The sequence below is a fragment of the Crocodylus porosus genome, unplaced genomic scaffold (genome assembly GCF_001723895.1).
Source record: "Crocodylus porosus isolate Cpor-Errol unplaced genomic scaffold, CroPor_comp1, whole genome shotgun sequence".
Lineage (NCBI taxonomy): Eukaryota > Metazoa > Chordata > Crocodylia > Crocodylidae > Crocodylus > Crocodylus porosus.
In genome coordinates, this window is record NW_017728916.1 from 10,049,092 (window position 1) to 10,072,134 (window position 23,043).

Genomic DNA, 23,043 nt, shown 5'->3' on the forward strand with positions numbered 1-23,043 from the left:
TTAATTTTTGCTATAAAACTGCCTTCTCTACATCTTAATACCAGAGATCTTTTTCCTAGCACATCTCAACCTCCTGATTTAACCTGTTGTCAATCATGGCTGTACATAGTAACCAATGCTTCCAAAGGTGCCTGTTCCTGGCTAAGGTGCTGTATAATTACCCAGTTCTGCCTACCTGTCTTCTCACCCTTATTTCTCCCTACCCTCCTCTCCCCCAAATACCCTTGGGTATCTAATTTTGGTATTAAATGCTCCAGTGAAATATCTGCTTCTGGGCTGGATGATCCATGGGAAAATATCAGTTCTTGACTGTATGGAGTTTAAGTATATTTGTATTCATTAAGAATTGGCTGCTGCTTCATGCCTCCTGATAATGTTTCTTAAAACTCTGAAACCAAGTAAGTCCTCAGTTTTTGGCCAGCATGTAGACTGGGCAGAGAAGAAGATATCCAGAGTATAAGGAGCAGATATCTGTACTTGCAAAGTAAAGCAAAAAGCTTGCACTTGTTCCTTTAAGATTACTGTTGAGATGCTTTCTCATATAAGCAAAAGAGATAAATATTTTAAATGCTTTAAACCAAAGTGAAGTGCAGTGATCTGAGTTAAACTAAATTAATGTTTACATTAGCATTATGAGGCTTGTAGTTAATCGCATTGCTTCTCTCATCCTAAAAATAAGGGTTTCACTGTAAATCGTTCTTTCTTTTTTTCTTTCTGTGAGCCATTAGGAGCTTATAAAATCAGTGAGTGAATTGGATACCATGAGTCTGTTTTTGGAATCAAACAAAAAGTTAATCAAACTGTAAAAATGTGTTTCACATCTTGTATGAATTCACTGATTAATTCTTTATAATTTGAAGAGTCTGTTCTTATTTTATACAGGAAGATGCCCAAGAGGAATTTGGTTGGAAGTTGGTTCATGGAGATGTATTTAGACCTCCAAGGAAGGGAATGCTGTTATCTGTCTTCCTGGGTCAAGGAACACAAATTTTCATTATGACCTTTATTACTCTATGTAAGTATCAACAAGTTATTAAAACTGCACCATTACAATTTACTGATGTAATACCATAAGAAACAAGAAATGATTTCTGGTATAGCTGTTTGTCCTTATACTGGTGGCAAAACTTTTTTTTAATTAAAAATTAAATTAAAAATTAAAAATACAACACTTTTGAAACAGTAAGGCAGATCACTGCACTAACGCTATTGTAAGCCTTATAATTTTGAACATAATTGTAGTATTTGCAAGAGCAAATTCAGATACTAAGTTGGTAGAAATAAAGTTACTGAATGTACAAATCCCTTGCATAAAAATAATACTTGGTTCACATTTATCCTTTAGGGTTTGAACGATAGCAGGAAATGCAAGCTTGAAGGCATTTAATTAAAACTGTTTTCAGACCACTCTTCTTCTAGCATATTTGTTTCCACAGCCAGCCGTCATCTTGAAATAAGAGCTCTAATGCATGTGCCAGTAAAATGACAGACAGTACTTGGATTACTTGATGATCCTGGCATAAATACCTAGATCCATGCATAACATTTTAATCTGTACCACATTAGTATGTCTCATTACATGTGCCCTGCCAAAAGCTCTTATACTTCCTTTTCTCACTTGCACATTAGATTATAGAAACGCTATGGCTTATGTATGAAGGTAAACTCTTAGAAAAATGAGAAGAGTATGAATGCTTTTTTTCTCATTAAGTTGTTTGTTCAAAGTTTATATACTAGCAAAGTGTTTCTGTTTGAGTATCTTGATGCCAGGTGACAGTACATCTAGGTAAAAACAGTTGCTGTAATTTCTTTCTTTCTTGTTCTTTGTTTGTTTGTTTTGGGTTTGTTTTTTGGGGTTTTTTTGCCAGATAACTTTTCCTACTGTAAATAACATAGTAAAGAATGAAACTGGCCTTCCACAGTGTTTTTTTTCACTTGCAAAAGAGGTTTAGACACAAGAGAACCTATGTTTTCTGCTTATGGTTTATAATAAAAGAAGTGTATTTGTATGCTTATCCTAGATATGTTTTTCAAATATATCTGTCATGTCTAGCAGTGCACTGTAGGTCTTTGGCCTTTTGATTCTGGTTTGATTCAAGCTTTAAACGTTACTGAACAAGGATTGGGCAGTGTTGTGGCCTTTGACTCCCATTGGAGCACAGTATAATCAGCCTCTCGGTATAGAAACTCATTTGGACTTGCTCAGACTAGCTGGGAGTAAACAGAAAGTAAACTTTATGGGCAAGCTAGACCTTTTGTATTCAATGTTTCAAAACTCTAGTGTTTTGTTACTGTGATCTGTTTGTGGTATGATGGTCTCTGAATAGCCTATGTAGGGCACTTGGGCGTATAATGGAAAACAAATCAGTAGCGTGTGGGTATGGTGACAAGGCCTAATCCAGGCACTTTAAGATTGCTTCAGGTTTTTTCCCCCCATCTGCTTTTAAAGCTCAGTTGTTTTATCAGTGAAAAATGGTAATTTTCCGTACCATTCCATTATGCTTATTTTATCCAGAGTGAAAAAATTATTGCTTTTATGGTGTTAGCAGATCAGAATGTGAAATGTCTAACCCAACTTGATATATTCCTGGCCGGCTTGCATCTCGGAGAAAATTACTCTTCAGTGTTCTGGTTTAGCTTATCCTTTGCTCTATTTCTAATGTGATGCCATGTAATTAATATAAAAAGATGCCTTTTGTGTCTTGGTAAATCGGTTCATCCATATGATGGCTCTGGGAATCTGTTTCCAATTACAACAATTTCACAAACCACTAGTATGGTTTAGCATAAGAAATCTGTATCATAGACGTTTTTCTTTATGTCAGCTTCCAGCTGGAGATCAGGGTAAGGAATTGATGAACTCCCTTTCAGAGAATCTGTTTGGGCCTATTCTTACCGTTGAACAAACTTTGACAGGAATTTATTTTCAAGATGATCCTCCTTGTTCATAGCCGCTTCTTTTTAGAGCTAGGCATGTTTTAGTGATCAGTCCATTTTTACACGTGTGTCAAGATTGTTATTTAAACGTTTGCCAATGAAATTGATAAATGTGGGCACTGTGGTATAAGTTAGCAAATAGGGCACAAATGACCGAGTGTTTCTTTTCCCACCTTTTTTAGTTCTAGCTTGTCTTGGTTTTCTTTCTCCTGCCAACCGGGGAGCTTTGATGACTTGTGCGGTTGTCCTGTGGGTCTTACTTGGAACTCCAGCTGGTTATGTGTCTGCTCGAATGTACAAGAGTAAGTACGAACACTTGTTTGCTTTGACACCAGTGCAGCTTGCACTGGAGATGGCAAACCTGTTACCTGCTGCACAATATTTAAGAAGTACTGAGTTTGAAATTCTAGTAATTGTTTTTAATTATTTGCAGCATTTAGAGGTGAAAAGTGGAAGACGAACGTTTTGCTGACAGCTCTGCTGTGCCCTGGGTTAGTACTTTATTTATTCTTATGAGACTCCCCCCGCCCCCTCCCCCCCCATGCCCTCATATAACTGTATGGCTCCATTGGGAATGTCTGTTTCTAGTCTTAGAGCCTCCATTTTCCAGTGGGCTGCCTCAAGTCCTAGCGAGGGGCTCCCTTGAGTCTAAAAAAGTTGAGAACCACTAGTCTAGATGCTCATGTTTTGTAGGATGTTGATCTTGAATGTTTGTGGGTACTTACTGGAAAGGCAGTTCTGTCAGCACTCATGAGTAATATCTCCTGCTGTCATTGCAGCTGGTCACAAATTTTCCACTAAGTTTAGGGGATTGGGTTTGAGCCTTTAACTCTAGGTACATGCACCTTGCAGCACCTGGTTCTTGGCTGGGCAGATTGGCATCTGCTGAGCTCCACACTACTACAGCTGTATAGTTATTGGTACTAAAGCGAGCTAGTTTTAAGTCACTTGGGTATCCTTGCATTTCAGTTGGTGACTGCTCTGTACCCACAGCCTGTTTTCTTGCAAATATTTTATCTTCCCTTTGTCCCCTGAGTGTATTGAAATGTTCCCCTGAAAGACCATGTAAAAGGGACACTGGAATCCTATCCAAAAGTCATCTTGTACCCTCTAAAAGCGACTAGGCTGTGGTGTAGGGGGAATGATGTGGGGCTCTACTTGCATAGCTCTTACAATCAATATTACAAGCATCTCCTCTGGAAACTGCCTCTACTTCAAAATATCGTTATTTAAAAATAACATAGCATGCAAAATTGTAGTGGAAACCTTTAAAGGTAATTTAATGTTGTCCTTTAACACAGAAGATTGCTGGCTGGAGGTAGTTATTGATACAGTGTTCATTGTGAGCTAGAAGGAAAATAGGTGCTATGATATACAGTGTGGACTCTTGGCACAGGAAATAGCTAAAGCAATTTATCTGATTTGTGTTCAGTAAATATTTTGAATTTGTCCTCAGGCTTTTTCTAGGTGACCTATTGCAAAATATTGCTTAGCAAGATATTTTTCAACGCCACTTACTAAATTAAGGCAGATGACTAAAGTAGATCTAGCTGTAGAATCATAGAAGTGTAGGGCTGGAAGGGGCCTCAAATAATTTTGTAGTTCAGCCCTCTGCACTGAGGCAGGATCAAGCATGCTTAGGCTGTCTGTGCTGGGTATTTTGTCTGACCTGTTTTACACACTGCTAATGAAAGACATTCTGCAACCTGTGTAGGCAGTCCTGTGTTTCATCACTGGAATAGTTAGGAAGTTAGATCCTGAAGATTCAAATTGAGATGGCTCTTGTGCTTCTTCCCCCAGAGGCCATGGAGAACAGCTAATCACTCTCTCCTTTATGTGCACCTTTTACTTACTGGGAGGCTATTATCGTGTTCCACCTACAGACTTCTCATTTTGTAGACTAAGAACACTCTTTTCCTTTAACCCTTCTTCCTAGGTGGTCTTTTTTTGAACCTCTTGCTGTTCTTGTTGCTGAAAAAACCCCAAACCAGGTGAATGTGAAAGCAGTGCCCCAGACAGCACAGTCTAGCAGAGGCCTTCCTAGTGTTGATAGTTTGGGCAAGTGCCATATCCCACTGGTTAGGATCCATATGGTGATTCTTTTAGACCCGTGGGAACTTTTAAAATGCCCTGGAGGTGGTGTTTAGTTTGGTGTAGCATGCAGTGCTTTTCTACATCTCAAGTCACTATTTACTGGCCACACAGTGATGCATAGAAAACAGGTTGGTTGCTCTTCCATCGTGAGTAATGCAATATTGAGTTCAGTAACTGGTGTAGCTGTAGTAAGAAGGGGGATGAGTTTGTTCCTATTGCATCAAGACTTGCTTTTTATTTTTTCTGGAAGTGTCCTATATTCCTTAAGTTAGTTCCTCAAGTAGGTGAAAAATCTCCAACGTATGTCCCTGCCCAAGGTTGAGGGAAAGATTATAAATCTTTTCCAAAACTATCCCTGCCAAAAATATGGAATCAATAAAACATGATTTGGTTTAGTAAACTAGAATTCGATCAGACAAAATGTAATGTGTTCTGTAAGGACTCAGTCCGTAGTATTTCAATGTGGAAATTTATTCCCAAACGAAATGTGCTTCAGTCTCCCTGCTGTCATTTAGATATTATCTTGAGAGGGCAGAGATTACTTATCTGTGGAAAAAAAAAATCACACTGATAATTTAAACTCCAGAATAAATTCAGTTTCACAGAGGAAGTAAAATGATTGGGAATGGTGAAATAAGAACAGATGTCTTGATTATGCTAGGCTAGTTCAGTAAATTTGCATAATGTCATAAACAGCCCTAGGCAGTTGTATGCTCAGTAGACTAATGAGAATGTCTCACTGTTTTTTTTTTCTAACTTTGGAGGGTGAAAAAGTCTGAAATTGGACTGCTAACATGGACAACTCTCTAAATATGCTTTACAACACTTATTTCCCTAGATCTGATTTAATACACATTTGGAGCATACTTACTTAAGAAATAGCTGGGACCAATTTGTGGAATAAAACTTTCTTTTTTTGCAAATGTTTTTTGGCTGGTAAGGCTCCTGGCAAAGAAAGTCACGAGCAAATCTCTTAACTTTATGTCCAGTATGTTGGACCATGCATCTTTCTATGAGATGAGTGTCAATTCTGCTTTAGGCATTCTTCCATAGTGAGTCCTGGAGCAGTGTGTTGGGCAGTGACGCTTCTGGAGACTGAGTCTTCTCCGATATGCTTCCTGTTCCTTGGGTAGTGAAAATCCAAGCAGGCTTACACCAGGTTTCCAAGCAGTGTATTTTATTGCCGGTAGGATGCGATTTGTTTGAAATCTTTTAATTACTTTTCTCAATAATGTAAAATCGGATTTTAGTGTCAGTGTTTCCTTATGATTTTCAGAAATCAAAAGCAGTTGGGCAGGTTGGAAGGATGACACACATTTTCTTGAAGGCTAGGGAGAACACCATTGAGGTGGTGGTACAGGAAATTGTTTGCTTCCTAGCATAGACTAAAAATGCAGGAGGCTGTCAAGTAAGAAGACATCTGACGTCTAAAAAACCACTTGTTAGGGCTTAAGAAAATTTGCCTAGCTTGGGTTTTCGCTCTACAGATATTTAAAGAAATGGAAGATGCCCTGTTGATTTGAACTGAATAAATAATGCCCTGTAATTTTAGTAACTTGGTTCCTGCTGAAATTCTGCATCTTTTTTAAAATGATACAGCGAGATGATGTCTTTATAAATAGCAAATTTGAATTTACTTTTACACGTTGCCTTTCTGATTGCTGAAGGATGGCTTGGTTGTAACAATAATCTGTTTTTAAAATTGGTCTGCTGACCAGATTCGTTCTGTGATATATGCCAGTATTTGTTGCCAAGAGTGATTTTTTTGATATGTTGAAGCTTGGATTTTGCCATTGTTGAATGAATTTGGTGCAAGAAGCACATTGATTAGGAAGTATTTACCTAAGCATTAAATTACTAGCAAGAATAGGAAAGTAATTGCAGGCAAAAAGACTGTAGAGACAAGAGCTTGCTAAAACACACAGATTGTGTGCTCTTGTGACTCTTGTATTAGTTAATTTAGCTTATATAGATAAGCTTGTTTTGAATAATTAATCCTACTATAGAAAGTTCCTAAAGTTGTAAGGCTCCTGTTGCTAAATGTCTGTAATCATTTCCTTAAAAAAACCCACATCTTCTTATGAATTACTGCTGGAATAGTATGGCATGGCTAGAGAACAAAAAACAAGAGCAAGTACTTGTAACCTGCTAGTTCAGTGGTTCCCAGCATTTCTGATCCTGTGGAACAGATGTCTCACACATGGGTTTGGGTTTGGTGGGCCTTGGGTTTTGAAACTTGGCAGTGAGGGAGCAGTAGCAGCATTAATTGCCACCATTCCCCTGCCCCAGACCTATGGACCTGTGGGCCAGGTGTGTTCTTGTTGCACCCAAAAAAAAAAAGGCTAACAGCATACTGGGTTTTATTAACAAGTGTCACTTGCAAATCGAGGGAAGTGATTGTTCCCATGTTCAGCACTAATGTGGCCTCATGTGGAGTTCTGTGTCTATTTTTGGGCTCCATGCTTTGAGAAGGACAGATTGGAGAGTGCAGTGTACAAAAAAATGACTAGGAGCCTTGGAAGTAAGACTTATGAAGAAAGGTTGAAACTGCAGCAGAGGAAATGTAGGTTGGAGATTTTTAGGGACTTTCTGACTCTGAGGGTAGCCAGGCATTGGGACAGGCTGCCTAAAGAAGCTACGGAATCTCTATCTGTGGAAATTTGTAAGAGCAGGTTGGACAGACACTTCACTGGGGTGATTTAGTCATGGATGACCTGCCTTGAGCAGGGAGCTGGGCTAGATGACCTTAGGAGGTCCTTTTCAGCCCTACCTTTGTATAATTGTATGATACTGCTCCGTGGGCTGTAGTTTGAGCACCACTGCTCTAGTTTCATGAACTGCACAAATGTTTTTAAGTCCTCTTCATTTGTTTTAACTTGTCTACACGGGGTTCTGCTTAGTTGCTGATGCTGTATTTCAAATTTCCTTTCCAGAATTGTCTTTGCCGATTTCTTCATTATGAATCTCATTCTCTGGGTGAAGGGATCATCGGCTGCAATCCCCTTTGGCACGCTGGTTGCTATCCTGGCCATGTGGTTTGGAATTTCTGTCCCACTAACCTTTATTGGTGCATATTTTGGATTCAAAGAGAAGGTAGGTTTTGAGTGAAATCCATATTGTTCTGCCCCTTGAGATAATAGCTCTCCGTTCTACAGTTAAACATTTATAGTATATTGAAGCCGTTGGCATAAAAAACTTGGAATTTGGCTATAATGTTGTTAAGGAATTTGGCTATAATGTTGTTAACTTCTGATTTGAGAGTCATTTTTTTTATGAATATTTTGAAACCAATTGCACGTTTTCCTGCAGCCATTTTTCCTGGTTTTAAAAACAATTTTCTGACCGTCTTCACTGTAGCTTTGCTTGCAGTTTCTTTGCAGAAGTTGTTTGATTAATATAGAATAAAATCAGTGATTCTGCTTTTAAAAACGACATAACGTAAAGAGCTCCCCCTTCCTACATTTTCATTGTGCCAAGTCAGCAGTGAGGTAAAATAGCTAGAATTCACTATTTTCTAAAGTTGGCTTGTAATTTTAATAGCTGTGGCTTGGCTCAGTGTTTTCATGCATCATCTGTATTACAAGATTGGTGGGAAAGACCCATTCTTTGTTAATATGAGATGCGTAGGAACACTTATGAGAAAATGTTTAAAATGACACTCAGTTAAGAAATAATATGAAGGGAGTAATCAATAAATGGTAATAAGGTGTTTTTTCTTTGTGTTAATTTCTCTCAAAGCCTATTGAACACCCAGTTCGCACAAACCAGATTCCACGGCAAATCCCGGAGCAGTCCTTTTTCACAAAGCCACTGCCTGGGATCATCATGGGGGGCATCTTGCCATTCGGTTGTATCTTTATTCAACTTTTTTTCATTCTAAACAGCATTTGGTGAGTGTTTTATTTTTGCTTTAGACAGCCTGGACTGTCAACTCAAACTTGGGGACAAACAAAAAAGATGTGTACAGTGAGCGCGCAAATGACTCAAAATCAGGGATTCGGAAAACTGATAAACACCTAGGACCCATGACCTTTGTTGCTTTTTCTCTAGAGGCAGAGCATGTTATATATGGTCATTAAAAACATACTTCTTGCCTCTTCTATCAGAATATTTTTATGGCAAAACTCTTACATATAGTTGCTTTAGTCTGGAGTTAGGAGACCAAAACAGCAGCAGTAAAGCGTGATGTGTCCTAGACGGTCTTAATGCTTAAGCTTTTCCTGCTATAGATGCAGCTGTGTGATTAGCTCCCTGACATGGCTGCAGCACCCTGGTGGCCTTGCCTGGTTAGGAAATCCTGCTGCTTTAAATTTAACTCTTTTAAAATCCACTCAAGACTCTGGATTTCACAGGTTTGTAAAAAAATGCAGAAACACGTTTAACACCCACAGTTTGGTCGGATATGCACATGCAAGCCTAGAATGGTGGATGAGGCAAGGGCTTTCTGAGACCTGAACAAGGAAGGGTGCATAGTGCCTGAAAGCTTGTCCAGCGATAACGCCCAGCTATACAGGTGGGCTAGTAAAAGAGATCGCAAAAATAACCTCTTGCCTCATACGTTTCCTGGTCTGTCACGGCAATAACAACACTCTGGCCCTACTAAAACATGCAGATTTTCACATGCAGCAAAGAAACCCTAGCTCATTGCTAATAGTGTATCATTTTGTTGCTCTCTTTAGCATGCCCAGAAAGCATGCATACTCAGATTATGCTTTCATATTTTGCCATTTTGTCCATTTAGAAGAATGTTCTATGGGACTGAAGGCTCAAGCTTTTAAATTATATATAGTGTAAAATACTGCAGTGGGTATTTAGTCACTTTTTACCATTAGTCTTTTATAAGTGGTGGGTGGGCGAGTGTGTGGGTGTGTCTGTGATCGAAGTGTAAAAATGATGTTCTAGTTGTGATGATCCAGAAGTTACAAGACAGGTGAAGGATTTCTTAGGGTGATATCTTTTATTGGACTCAGACATTTGAAAAATGTAGGCAACTGACAAAAGAAACTACACAGGATTTTTTTTGGCTGTAGTTAAAAGTACTTAAACTTGTTATAAGAAAAATAATTCCATTTTTTTTCCTCCTAAAATATCCTTAAAGAATTTGCCAATATACCCTTTTTGGCAGATCTCGTAATTGCAGTAAGGGCACTTTTCTTTAAGGTCACTAAATTTGCTTTGATGCTTTTCTACCTCATCTCATGAAGACAAGGTTACCTTTTTACATTTTGGAGGAGTGTGTGAATTTCTGAGTTCGCAAATGGCTGTTGGGTTGAAGTAAGATTATTGGGGGATATGTAGAGTAGAGGAGCAACTGGGTGAAGGTGTCATGGGGGTGGGGTGATACGGGACAGCTGGAAGACTAATTTCAGTTTTATAAAGAAGACAGATGCCAAGCTGCAGAGCTTGGAAGAATGAACCAGTGAAGCATAAGGGCCTGTTTTGCTTTGAAGTTTAATAGCATTTTCTCAGTGATAACTACAAAGTTTACATGCATTTAGCATTTATTGTTTTTGTTTTAGGTCCCATCAAATGTACTACATGTTTGGTTTCCTGTTCTTAGTATTTATAATTCTTTTGATTACGTGTTCTGAGGCTACGGTCTTGCTGTGCTATTTCCATCTATGTGCAGAGGTAAATGAATGTATACAACTTTTACACTGCAGTTGTCAGCATCAGTACATTGTTAGCTGCAAATGTTAGTGAGGTTTGAAAGGGGCTGGGTGTTTTAATCAAGGCCATCTTTATAGGTTGCTGGCATTGTAGGGTGCATCTCCACAACACACAGTAGACTATTTTACTGTGTCATGTAAAAAACCATGATGTTACACTAATGTGCAGTATAATAGCCTTCTGCGCATTAAGCATTGCTAAAAAAGTAGGGAAATTCGCCACTACACGTTAGCATGGCTTAATGAGCATTAATTTAGTACCTCACATTGGAGGTACTAAATTTTAATGTGCATTAATTTAGGTGCATTAATGCATGTGTAGATGCTCCCATAGATGTTTTGGCTGTATGATATCAATTTTTATGTACCCCCGGGTCTGGTTATGGCATTAGTTTATGTTCTATGAAAAATGCATATTAAACGTTAAAAAGGTAATTTTCAGGTTCTCTGGATCTGCAGCTACCTGTGCAAACTCTCATTTTAATTCCTGGAACAGTGTTGTAACAGCAGAAACCACCCATAGGAATGGTCATCACAGCTAGATTAGTGGGGTGGGGGGTCTTTCCCATGTCATGAACAACTTGGGTTAAGGCAGCTGTAGAGCATAATACTTCTCTGCTCAACTTCCAGGGGCATTGTGGTAGCATCTGGCCTGTGTGTATATTTAGTAATTATCTCCTTACTGCAAGGAATATTTCAGTACTTTTCTGGAAATTTCCCATAAATTTCTCTTTAACCACAGAAAATTTTTAGATCTAATTTCATTAATGTTTAAAAAAAAAAAAAAAAAATCCTTTTCAGCTGCATGTATTTAAAATTTCAGGAAAAGAATGAATGTTCCTTTGTGAATGTGCCTTGTTGAAATTGCAGAGATAATCACTCTGGGCCAATGTAATTTTATGCTGCAGTTTCAGTACCAAATGTGGTAAACTTTGTGGCATCTGACATGCACACAAGTATCCCCACTTTCATGCATACCCATTAAAGGCTGCAGATGTTTGAAACTTTTTTGCTGTCTCAGTCCTCAGCCACATAGTACCTTAATTTCTGCACAGCAAAACCAAGCACTCACTCTAGCGGTAGCTGCATTTTTGGTGTATTCTTATGTCATATGCGTATCAACTTGAAAAGTGCTTGAGGGTGAGATTTGGCTGATATAATTGTAATACCCGCACTTCAATGAGTTAATGTTTCCATAAGTGTTAAGTACAAGCTCAGCTGTCTAGTAAAAAGGCTCAAACATGAAACATACAAAATCCAACCCTCCTACCCGCAATAAACCCTAAACTTGGGGGGGGGAGGGGGGAAAAGGAACTATTTTGAATCTCCAGTACACTTAAGATTCTCTCTCTTCTTTTCTTTAAAAAAAACAAACAAACAAAAAAGCAAAAACATTCAGTTGCTAGGCCATCTTTTAAAATGTTAAATGTTTAGCTTATGAACTCAACATTGTATTGCAGGGGTGGGTTAAGTTAAACATTTTAACATTCTGTTTTAAGGGAGAATCAATAACTGGAAAAAGCAATTTAAATAAAGCAGGGCTCTGGGTAAAGTTTTGATTTAGATGACTGTCTTGAATTTAAATTCAGCCTTCATATAGTTGCAAATAATGAATTGCTTTGAAATAATATGTAGCAGTAGTTCTTGTTCTTGGATTTTTTTCCTCCCTAAACCAGTTTATCATTTCTTCCAGGATTATCATTGGTGGTGGAGATCGTTCTTAACAAGCAGCTTTACTGCAGTTTATCTTTTTATCTATGCAATTCATTACTTCTTCTCTAAACTCCAGATAACAGGAAACGCTAGCACCATTTTATACTTTGGGTATACTATGATCATGGTCCTGATTTTTTTCCTTTTCACAGGTAAGTGAAGCATTGTTAATAAAATTCAATTAAATAGTTTCGGACCTTTTGGGTTGCTGTTTACTGAGCATTATAGCTGAATCAAGTTGTGAAATGCTTTTTGGCTTTCTCCAAAGCATTGTTAATAGTTTGTACCTTCATTAATTTTACATTTCCTCCTCTCCCCACCTCCCAAGTATATTGGTTACATCACAATATAGATGCATTTTTTTTCTGATCTAAAGATCTTGCAGTCTAATTTTCAATGATTCTCTTCTAACTTGTTAAATTCCCTTGATTTTTGCATGGTAGGGGAGCAGTTGCCTAAGCATGTTTACATTTTTCAAAATGCCCTTGGCAAAATGTTGTTCTGTTGGAAATGTAAATCAAAGGAGACAAAAGGAGGCTTAAATGAGAAGTCTTCCTCTATGGAAAAGATCATGGGGTTTCGGGAATTAAAAATGCAGAGTGCCTTTTGCAAGTTATTTAACCTGTGGATGTGTGTTCATCCATAAAGTGGGACTAATGCTTATAAATTTGTGCCTTACAGTCGTAAGTATTTGTAAAAATAAATAAATTAAGGATATGAAGCACTCCAAGTGCTTTGTATAATTATTAAACATAAATGTTTTTAAGCTAAAGACTTGATGTGCAATATATAGGGATAGGAGCTGGTATTTTAAATATGCTTTATGTGTACATGGTGTCCAGATGTTCCTGTGCTAGTGCACTTGTATTAACAATGACTAGTTGGAACTCAGTACCCATTAGAGTTGAATTATTTCGGATGTCAAGTAGGAGTTGTAGAAAGCAAATCCAGGGCTGGACAACTAAGACAAAGCACAGTGAGCTCTAGAATTTGCTGAATGAAATGGCCATTGTACTGAAAAGTTCCTGGAAGTGTTGGATGTCTCTAGAATTTTAAACGTATTGAAACGAGCCAGATGGGATTCCCAGGATAAGTGTTAACATAGATGGTGGAAGGATGTCTTCAGTATTTTGCTGCTGCATCGGTGCAGGCAAGACTTCACTGTAGAGCCCAGGAGAGAGTACTTTTCTGTGTGGTTCTCAATATAAAGTATGCTTGAAGCATGGTATGTGAAACAGGTGGTTTGCACAACAAAAACTCTCTAACTTGTTCTAAACAAGGACACAATCAATACAATAGCCATTCTTTCCCCTTTCCCTGATCCCATGCAGAAGCTAGAATTTGGGAAGACATTGTTCTTGTTCATAGAAAAAACCATTAGTACTGCGGAGAGGTGGCCAGAATCATCACTTGCCCAGGTGCCTGCTAGAATCCACTAGCTGGCTGTTTTTATGTCTGGTTTGCCTTCAGCAAAATATCTAAATCTTCACATCAATTTGATTGAGGGGGAACTTTTCAAAATAGCTTATAGAATGAAGGAAGTACCTCAGGCTGGGATGCTACTTAAAAGGGTGATTTCCACTGCTCTTGGAGAGAATCGGCCTTTTCTGCTAAACTTGTATCAGCTGTTGTCATTGGGTTTGTGATTAGAACTTGAGTAAAGTAACTTTGTCCATGAGGAAACTGAAAGAAAAGTGGGGGAAAAAAATGATTGGGCAATTGGTGAAAAAATGGGAAAAATAATATGGTAATAGGAGCTAACAAGAAACTGGGTAAGATACCCTTGCTAAATGCAGCCAAACTTCAAAACCTGTTCTGTGAAATCACTTGTGTGGACTGGATATCCACTAACTGATTGCTCTAATGTTCCTGAGCCCCTGGCTCTTTGTCATGTCATCCCTGAAATTATACCATCTGGAAAATGAACCTGTTTATCGACAGGCTTTGTAAATGGCCAGGGTTGCCTGCCCTGTGACCTTTTATTAACTTAGTGCTGCTTTTACAAAGTTCGTCTGTGACTCATGGAGTAGCAGCACTAGAGATGGGTGAGGGGTACCAGAGGCCAATCGCACCTTATTACTGCAGCGGGGGGAGTCCAGGATCGTGATCTTGAAGGGCTCTGTGAGTGCCGATCAGCTGACTGCTGCTTCCGGCCGTGGGAATGCATAGCCCGACAAGACTCTGCAGGCTGGGAGCTGATCTGTTAGCCTCGTGTTCAATTTTAAAGTGCAGTGAGGACCAGCCACAAAGTTATTATTGCATGTTTTTTTGTAATAACTCTGTGGCTTATTTCCTGTCTCACCATGAACGTGTGGCTGGATTACTACTTAAGACATGATCAAGAGTGGCAGTGGGAGAACTTCACCATGCTGTGCCCTACTCTTTCCACTGTCTTTCACCTCCTGACCCCTGGTCTGTACCATGGAGGGGGAGGTTCTGGGGGGCAGGGGGAGGCATCCCCTGCTGCTGATGCTGGTCCCAGGAGCATGGGAGGGGCGGATTGCAAAGTGCAGCTTGGTCTGTGCATCTGCTGCTTGCAGCAGTGTGCTGCTAGGAGAATGGGGTGGCCCAGGGGCTGCCTGTGGGTGGGAGAAGGTGGTGGTGGCAATCCCCAGAGGAGCAGCCACAGGCACCACTGGAGTAGTGGGGCAGGTACAGGGTGCTGAACAGGGAAGGAGAGCATTTACCTCCTCACACAGGCGTCTTGCACCACACTTCTGTCTTCTCTTGCTGCCTTTGTTTCTGAGACAAGTGAACATTGTGTACATTATATTTAAAGTAATGGCATTTAGCTGCCATGCATTTTTCTATAGTGCTAGTTCCTTTCTCATTAGTTGGACTTTGCCAAAGTTTTTCTGCTCCAGAAAAAGGCTGTCATATTGAATATTAGGCAGTCTTGAGTCTTGTAAAAATGGTAGGCAAGGAAGGATTTTATTTCTTATGACTTTATGTTATTAGAAAGCAAGCACAGAACCTGGCACATGTACAAAGATATTAGTCCAGCATGCAAGGTTATTACTCCAGCTCCAGATGTCCTCTCCAATTTACCAAAAAAAAAAAAAAAAATCTATAAGTTAAAAATGTTTTAATTACACTTTAACTAAAGAAATATGTTAATCTGTGTCTGGGTTTTAGCATAGGTTAGTCGCTACACTGCCAGTTTCAATTTCACTGACTGCTACATGGAAATTGGTGGGATTAAAAATATCCCTTTCATACATAAAGTGGTAATTGAAATGGTCTAGGCAGCTGCTGAAATGGTATTAAAAGCTTCAGATGTGCTGATCCTGGAGTCCTTGATGTGAAGGCTGGTGAGGCCCAAAAAAGCACAATAATAAAGTGTACTTCTGTTCTCTTCACATTAATTGTAATAGAACTCTGTTAATAGGGGTTCTGCTGCATATAGCCAGTTAATGAAGGAAATCACCATGCAGTTGTGAACTTCTGAAACAACCAGTTTCCAAATTCACTGTTTTCTAAAGTCACAGAATCCTAGGACATAGCTGCAAGGGACACTGAGAAGTTATCCCATCTCCCTGCCTGGAGACAGGCTCATCCACCTACACCAATCTCTTGTGCTTTTCTATAAACGAACCATGCAGGCTTTAATCAAACTCCTTGATAAACTAAAATGCTGTTTTCAGTTTCATCTTGAGAATCTGTGCTTGGCTGAATAAGTAAACTGTTGCACCAAGATGATTCGAGCAAGATTAAGTTCAGTTTTGTGCCTGAAGCTTTCCTTAATAGCACCAGCTTTGGCCCAATTCTTCCCATGCTTTCGAATGTGGGAAGAATTGGGCCACGTTCTCATTGAATTGATGAGACTTTAATGGACATGAGGAGCTTTACTTGTGCCTGCATGTTTGCAGGAATGAACCTTGATCCATTCTGTTAAGTTGGCAAAATAAATGTTTTGTTTTCCTGTGTTCTTAAACGTTTCTTTCTCAGTTGCTGATGTCTAATATAAATAGCATCATTAGCAGCTTATACTTGGCAATGGGTGGTATTGTGGACACCACAAAAGAGATCACAATGCATAAATAAGTCTTGAATGCCTTTGTGAAATAATGACTGCCTGCAATCACACCAGTAAAATCTAACGATTATTGTATAAATTTGGAGAGAGTATTTTATTTTAATATACAAATTGCAAGAAATATGTTTTAAAAAGGCGTAAGTATAGCTGAATGGGGATAGTTGTATGATTATACACATTTTGTGCTTGGAGACCAAAAAAAAAAAAAAGTTGAATTTAGTCAAAGCATGTTGCTTTACAGTGACCTCTATTTTTGAACATCATTTTCGCTTGTGAGTTAATGCCATTTTCAAAATTGAGTTTTGATCTTCTGAGTAGATTGTGTTTAGAATCTGAGATTCTGAAGCACCCACCACTGTGCAGTGATTGAAACCAGTATGATACAAAGAGCTTTTAAGGTACATAAGATGTATCAGCCAAGTGCAGAGTGCTTTTCTATTTGCTTTCTTACAGTCTGTTCGTGTTTTGAATTCTTTTTTCTTCATTAAACAATAAAGCTGGAAGAGCTGAGTAGAACGGGAGGGTCTTCTTAAAGTATTTCGGTATTTCTCTGTGCAGTAATTCTGTTTTTTAATTCTGGATTTGAAAGAGCTTACCAGTAGCTTCGCTTGAGTCTGTTAAATGTTGGTTTGTGGTCGTCTTTCTGTGTATAAGACCATCTCTTGGCAGCAGTTTATACATCACATAAGATCAGGGAACAGAATATCAAGATACAGTTAAAATGTCCATCTTGTTGTAATAAAACAAATGATGTATTGGTCATTTTTCTTCTTGGTGTAGAAATGTTACTGTAGACATTCAGTAACACCTTCCCTACCAGTTTCATGAATTTGAAATAGTTACCCCAGAACCAGGCTTTATATCTACATCTCTGTAGAGAATGAAAGAAGATACGTAATCGGCTACAGTGAATGGATACTTCCATTTCTATGGATGAGCGGTAAGAGCTTTTTTTAGGAAAGGGAGGATCATGTGCTACCAAAGGAAGGCAATGCATGTTCTTCTAAAGCCTAGTTATGTTTCTGCAGGTGTGCAGCTGCTGACAGGGACAGGGCTTGGTTCTTTTTAGGTTAACAGTTGATTTTTTGGAACAAAATTGGGGCCACCTAGAAGCCCTGGAGGCAGAGGGAAGGGGAAGGTATGATCAGTGTCGGGGTTGGAGTCTCTGCCTCCTGTTGTAAAATAAAGGTAGGTATCAAAGTTTATAATCCTATAGAAAAAATAGTTATGGAAGCGACAGCGGGGAACTAGCAGAAAATTATTCCAGAAATATTATCCTCCAATTTTAGATTAGTATTTCCTGAAAGTTGATTGAGTACCATCTCTAGTGATTCTTAGAACATGTGGATAGTAAAAACTATTTGCAGGTTGTCCATTTCTTCTAACTGATGAAAGTCTCATCGCTCTGATAGCTAACGAGCCAGTGATGAACTGGCAGAGCCCTTAGACTTTCAGAAAATTCTGGTCTACTTTTAACCATGTTTTTTGAAAAGCTGGTGGGTTTTTTTGTTTTTTTTTCTAGGCAGGTCCTTGAATCGTAACGAAATGAGACTACTTTTGAACAAGTAGCCTTGCTCTTTTGGCTTTTTGTAAACATTGGCATATTCTTCAAATTGGGCATCGTGTAGAAAATTTTTCTATAATTGATGCTAGGCTTGCACAGGACTCTAATTGATGGTCCTCTCTGCCGGAAAGGGCATCCTCTATAACAAGCTTGGTTCAGATAGCCATTGGAGTGATAGTAAATAAAGCAACAAAGGAGGGCAAGCGAGGCAGGATCAGAATTGAAACTGCTGCCATACCGGCATGTATTTCAGGCCAGGGTCAAATGAAAACCAGCACCTGAAAAGGACAGTGCTGGCTCCTGAGGGGCTCCAGAGATTGGGCAGTGAGGAACAGTGGGAATGTTAATTGCTATGGCTCTGGATGCCCTGTGGCAATTAATGGTGTCACCGCTCCCCCGTTGCTAACTATTCAGACCTCTGGTATTCCATGCACTGGATGACGTGGCCCCAGCATGCCAGATGCACTTGGACTGGCTGCATCCCCCTCATGGGCCTGCGTGCCAGAAAGGTTGAGCAATGCTGCTCTAGGGAGTTCTAAATCCTTGAGAAATTTGGGGTGGGGTGTTGAGAGAAAATTGCAATGCACGTTGGGGCTTGTTATAAAAACACTGGCTACAAAACAGGGCCAGGATAGTGGCATACTGCCAGTGGAGGGAATACTTTAGATTTTGCCTGGCATAAAGAGCCCATAACTTTCCTGTTGAGAAATCCAGATACTGTTCTTCAAAGGGCAGAGTGACTAGTAGGTGCTGGACATCCACCTTTCAACTGCTTTGATATTATAGTTGGTCTGCTTGTCTCCCAGTAGCAGAATTGGCAAGATCTCCCCCAGAGTTGTCTGACTTAGAGCAGAGTTTTTGGGACAGATGATGCAAGTGATTTGAAAAATCCGGTTGCAGATTAAACACCTTTTTTGAGAGGTGCGGGATAGGCAATTCTGTGTTTTGAATGAGGGGCTTTGAGGAAAGTGGCATCTACAGGAGAGCCAGTGTGGCGAAGGGAAGGGGCTGTGTGTAGACTGTCTCCCTGTGTTAAGTTCAGACATGCTTGCACTTGCATGGTCATGCTCTGAGAACTGTGCATTGTGAATCTCATCTTCCTGGCTAAAATTTTTTCCTTTTAAATAATAAATCAGCCAGCTTCCCTGTAATAGAAATTCAAGAAACTGCATCTGTTAAACATTCAGGAGAAACATAGCACATCACAGGTTTTTAAGAGACATAAGAGAAGGCTCAAAGCACGTTATGTTATAAAAATAACTAGAAGGCAGATGCTGAGACGTACCATAAAAGGAACAAACAACTGAGCACGAGGCTAGGCAAGTAGCAGTGGTGATGGAGAAGTATTGGACACAGTAGGAAGGAGTGAGAGAATTGGCTATAAGCTGTAAAAGACTTAGTGATGTCGAGTCCACGAAGGAATTAAATTCCATCTTTGGCTGGTGTATGATCTTCTATCAATTGCGATAAATTTGCCATCTCCTACTGTTTCTGCAGATGATAGCTGCAGACTCGGAGGAAAAGGGTAATCTGCGGCACATAATAGTAGGCTGTCAGAAAAGCCCTTAACCAGAAAGATGTGGCACGCAAGAACTAGCGTGCAGACAATAAGCAGCTTCCAAGGAAGGGTTTGTCGCTTATCACTTGTGTAATTGTGGTCAGCGAATGCATGCAAGGGAGATGTTTAATCCGGAGCCTGGCACTCCCTTCCACTGTCTGCATCTTCTGGTGCTGAAAACGAACAGAGGATGACAGAGTTGGTACTGACCGTGCCCTGTAGAAACGTAAGGAAAATTGGAGAAGTAGAAAGCTTCTAATGGAGTGGAATGGACCAGGAGGGTTGTCATGTTGATGGGACTCTTACAGTAACACACACAGCATGGTTTTGATGCGCTTAATCCTAACTTGTCTTAGTTGTCTGACTTCCACATAAATCACCGTGAAGCCTGGGGCTAAATACTGGTGAATTTGGGGCATATGCTGATGTCCTCTTCGTCATCACTTGCTGCGCTGTTACAGAACATGCGGTCTCTTTGCAGACTGCTGTGTTCTGCTCATCCTTTGATGCCTGCTATCTTTACTGCTCTCAAGCCTATCTGAGAAGTGAGTAGAAGCACACTGAGGTTTTAAACCAGCCATCCTTTCTTCCACAGCTGCTAGCCAGTGCCTAGCTGTTACTGTTTCTGCTTGGAAGATGGAGAGACCTGCTTCATGCAGACACCAGTATTGTTTTCCAAACCCACTTGCTTTCTTCCAGTGGCCTAAGCATTATTTGCCTATTGGATAAATGGGAGGGGGATTTGGGGCACACTGAATGTGACCCCCCCCCCCCAATTTACAAGGAGCCTCATGCTGTTTCTAGTTGTCTCAAAACCAACAGCCAGTTTCTTTTGTCTTCTGCTTCTTTCTCTCTACCTTCTGCACTGCAGTCACTTCTACCTCCGGACCTTCACTTCCAGGTTAATCTGAGTGGAGGGGAAGAACAACTGAGATGGGATCCATGTGACTGGCATTTCACTGATGCATACAACCCTTGCATAGAGTGTGTGCATGCACATGTATATGTGCAGCAGGGGGTTAACTCTGCATAGTTGGACTGTCATTTCTACAGCCCAATTGTCCCACTCTAAAAATAAAAAGTTTGTATTGTGTAATGCCTAGAAGCCCTATCCAAGATCCACTATACTACCATGTGTTGCGACCTGAAAGAACGTATGAAAGGGATCAACAAACTTCTGAAAAATGGATTCTCCTTTAAAGGAGAAACACATGGGGAAACCATGGGTTTTTCCTTGCAGACTGGCAGAGTTCCAGCCTGTAAGGAGCTGCCCTACACATCTACCTCCCATCCCACAAATTGGGCAGCTGGGGCCTGAGGGCAGGGGGCAGCAGGTTGGAAGTGAGGGGCACTGGGTTGGGACTGGCCACTGCTGTTTACAAATGGGTCCTGGAACAAAAAAGGCTGAGAACCACTGCCGTAGGGGTCACAGATGCTGTAAGACAGTTCCTCTCCAGAGAACATAGCCTCAATAGTAAGATGGAGTGAGAAGGTGAGAGTAGGAGGTAAAGTCAGTCAGTAGCAGAGCCAGGAAAAGCTTAGCCTTGCAGTAGCATACGGCAAGAAGCAGTGAGTAATTGCAGATAGATATGGTTTGTGTGGGTAAAATGTTAGGGCATTAACTGACCATTAGTTCAGAGCACTTGTGCATGTGACTGCTAATTATGGAATGGTGTAATTGTCCCATTCATTTGTTTATCTGTACATCATAGAAGTCCTAAAAATCTTTATTGACTTTGAAGCTGATGATATAGTAGCCCAGGCTGAATGCGCATTGTTAAATTTTAAAGAGTGCACTTTTACAGATAGAGAACTGGATTATAATAGGATCTGCTGCCCTGCTGGGAACTGCTTGTTATTAGATTTGCTCCGAGAGCATGTTGAAAGATAAACTAACCATTTTAACTCTCTTCTTATTCCAGGGACTATTGGATTTTTTGCCTGCTTCTGGTTTGTTAGTAAGATTTACAGTGTTGTGAAAGTGGACTGAAGAATTTCAAAGTGTCTTTTGAACATATCTTCCTTGCTGTTTGATATTTTTTTACCATGTATTGAGAAGCATACTGTGTAATTATTTTAAGATGTAAAAGCTAAGCAGCTGTCTGTATAGCATAAGATACAGGTTTTTATGGAAGGAAACAGCAGCAGTGGAAAACACACCAGTCAGATTCTTCTTGAAAATGTTAATTCTAATCGCTTTTGAAAAAATACTGTATCCAGATTTGATTTAAAACAAATAAAGGAATGATGCCGTGAAACCACTTCCTTCTTTAAAATAGTGCATTTATACAGTTTTGCAGCTGAGATTTCTGGTGACTGTTACTCCCCCCCCCCCCCCGGTTACCAGTTGTACCATTGAAGCATAGGACTGTCAATCAAATCTTATGTAAAATGTGAAATTTTTTAACTTAAACTCTGTATATAGTATTCAGCACTTTCCTGACAGCTAGTTGAGCATCTTACAAATGTACATGCATTTAGTGTAATGTAGACTTTATTAAAAATATCAGCGCTGGTTTTTGTTCAAATAAAGTTGCACAAATCCAGCTGATCTCATGTGCATTCTTGTCAGATGGGTCCCTAATGTTTTATGTGCAGGTCTTATTTAATGAGAAGCCAGAAAAAATGTTTCCCTTGACATGATTAAACAGTGCAACTTGCTCTCACGTGATGTTACTGGGACCAAGGGTTTAACCAGAGTTAAAATGGGATGGGGTCCTAAATAACTGCATGCTGTCTAGGGTGGCTGGCTAATTTTCCCTTCCAGTTTTATCGTTCCATCTCAGAGCTGGGGACCGTAACCAGTTTCCAACCCCTGTGGAGCAGATTATCCCACAAATGTTTCTGTGAGATTATTACACCTTCTTTTGAAACTACTGGTCCTAACTGTTGGCGCTAGATTTATGACCCAGATACCTTGTTCTGGGTGGAGCCAAACCCTCAGACTGATCACAAACTCTCTATTAGATAATAGGCAAATTTTATTGATACACAGTGATAGAATATAAGAAGAAGGAAGGAAGGCAAACAAAATACACCCCTCCCCCCCAATTCTGTATCTATCAGTTGTAAGGCTCGTCACAGAGGGAAGGTATGTGTGGCCAGTACACAAGCTTCACCCTATGTTTTTTTTCTTCATTTCTTCAATGTCAGATGGCAGCAGCCTGCAGATTTGAGGCCCAGCCCACCCCAGTGGGGTGTGTGAGATGGGCTGGTGGTGTGCCCCCTGTCCATGGTGGCCTTGGGATTCCCCCCACCCCTTGGGGACCCTTTACCTCTCTGAAATCCTGCCTTTTGTATTCTTTCTCCTCTGATAACTTTGCTGGGTACCATTGATTGGTTTCTCTGTGGTTATTATACTGTCCACGTTTTCTTCTGTCAGCATATTCCTCTGGTCCAATAAGCCTGTCACATGCATACATCTTAATCTGGTCATTTACCTGTGTCTTAATTTGGGCATGCCCTGGACACA

The 23,043-nt window shown here is 39.9% G+C and overlaps 1 protein-coding gene across 1 annotated transcript in view; it reads left to right on the plus strand.

Moving 5' to 3' along the window:
• LOC109310843 (transmembrane 9 superfamily member 2-like) overlaps positions 1 to 22,122 on the plus strand; it is a 45,541-nt gene extending 23,419 nt beyond the window's left edge. The window contains exons 11-18 of the mRNA XM_019536173.1: positions 883 to 1,015; positions 3,120 to 3,239; positions 3,371 to 3,428; positions 7,965 to 8,124; positions 8,770 to 8,921; positions 10,551 to 10,662; positions 12,394 to 12,565; positions 21,494 to 22,122. Of these exons, the coding sequence (XP_019391718.1) occupies positions 883 to 1,015; positions 3,120 to 3,239; positions 3,371 to 3,428; positions 7,965 to 8,124; positions 8,770 to 8,921; positions 10,551 to 10,662; positions 12,394 to 12,565; positions 21,494 to 21,561 (975 nt within the window). The 3' untranslated portion in view covers positions 21,562 to 22,122. The remainder of the gene's footprint in view (positions 1 to 882; positions 1,016 to 3,119; positions 3,240 to 3,370; positions 3,429 to 7,964; positions 8,125 to 8,769; positions 8,922 to 10,550; positions 10,663 to 12,393; positions 12,566 to 21,493) is intronic.
• The last annotated feature ends 921 nt before the right edge of the window (positions 22,123 to 23,043 follow it).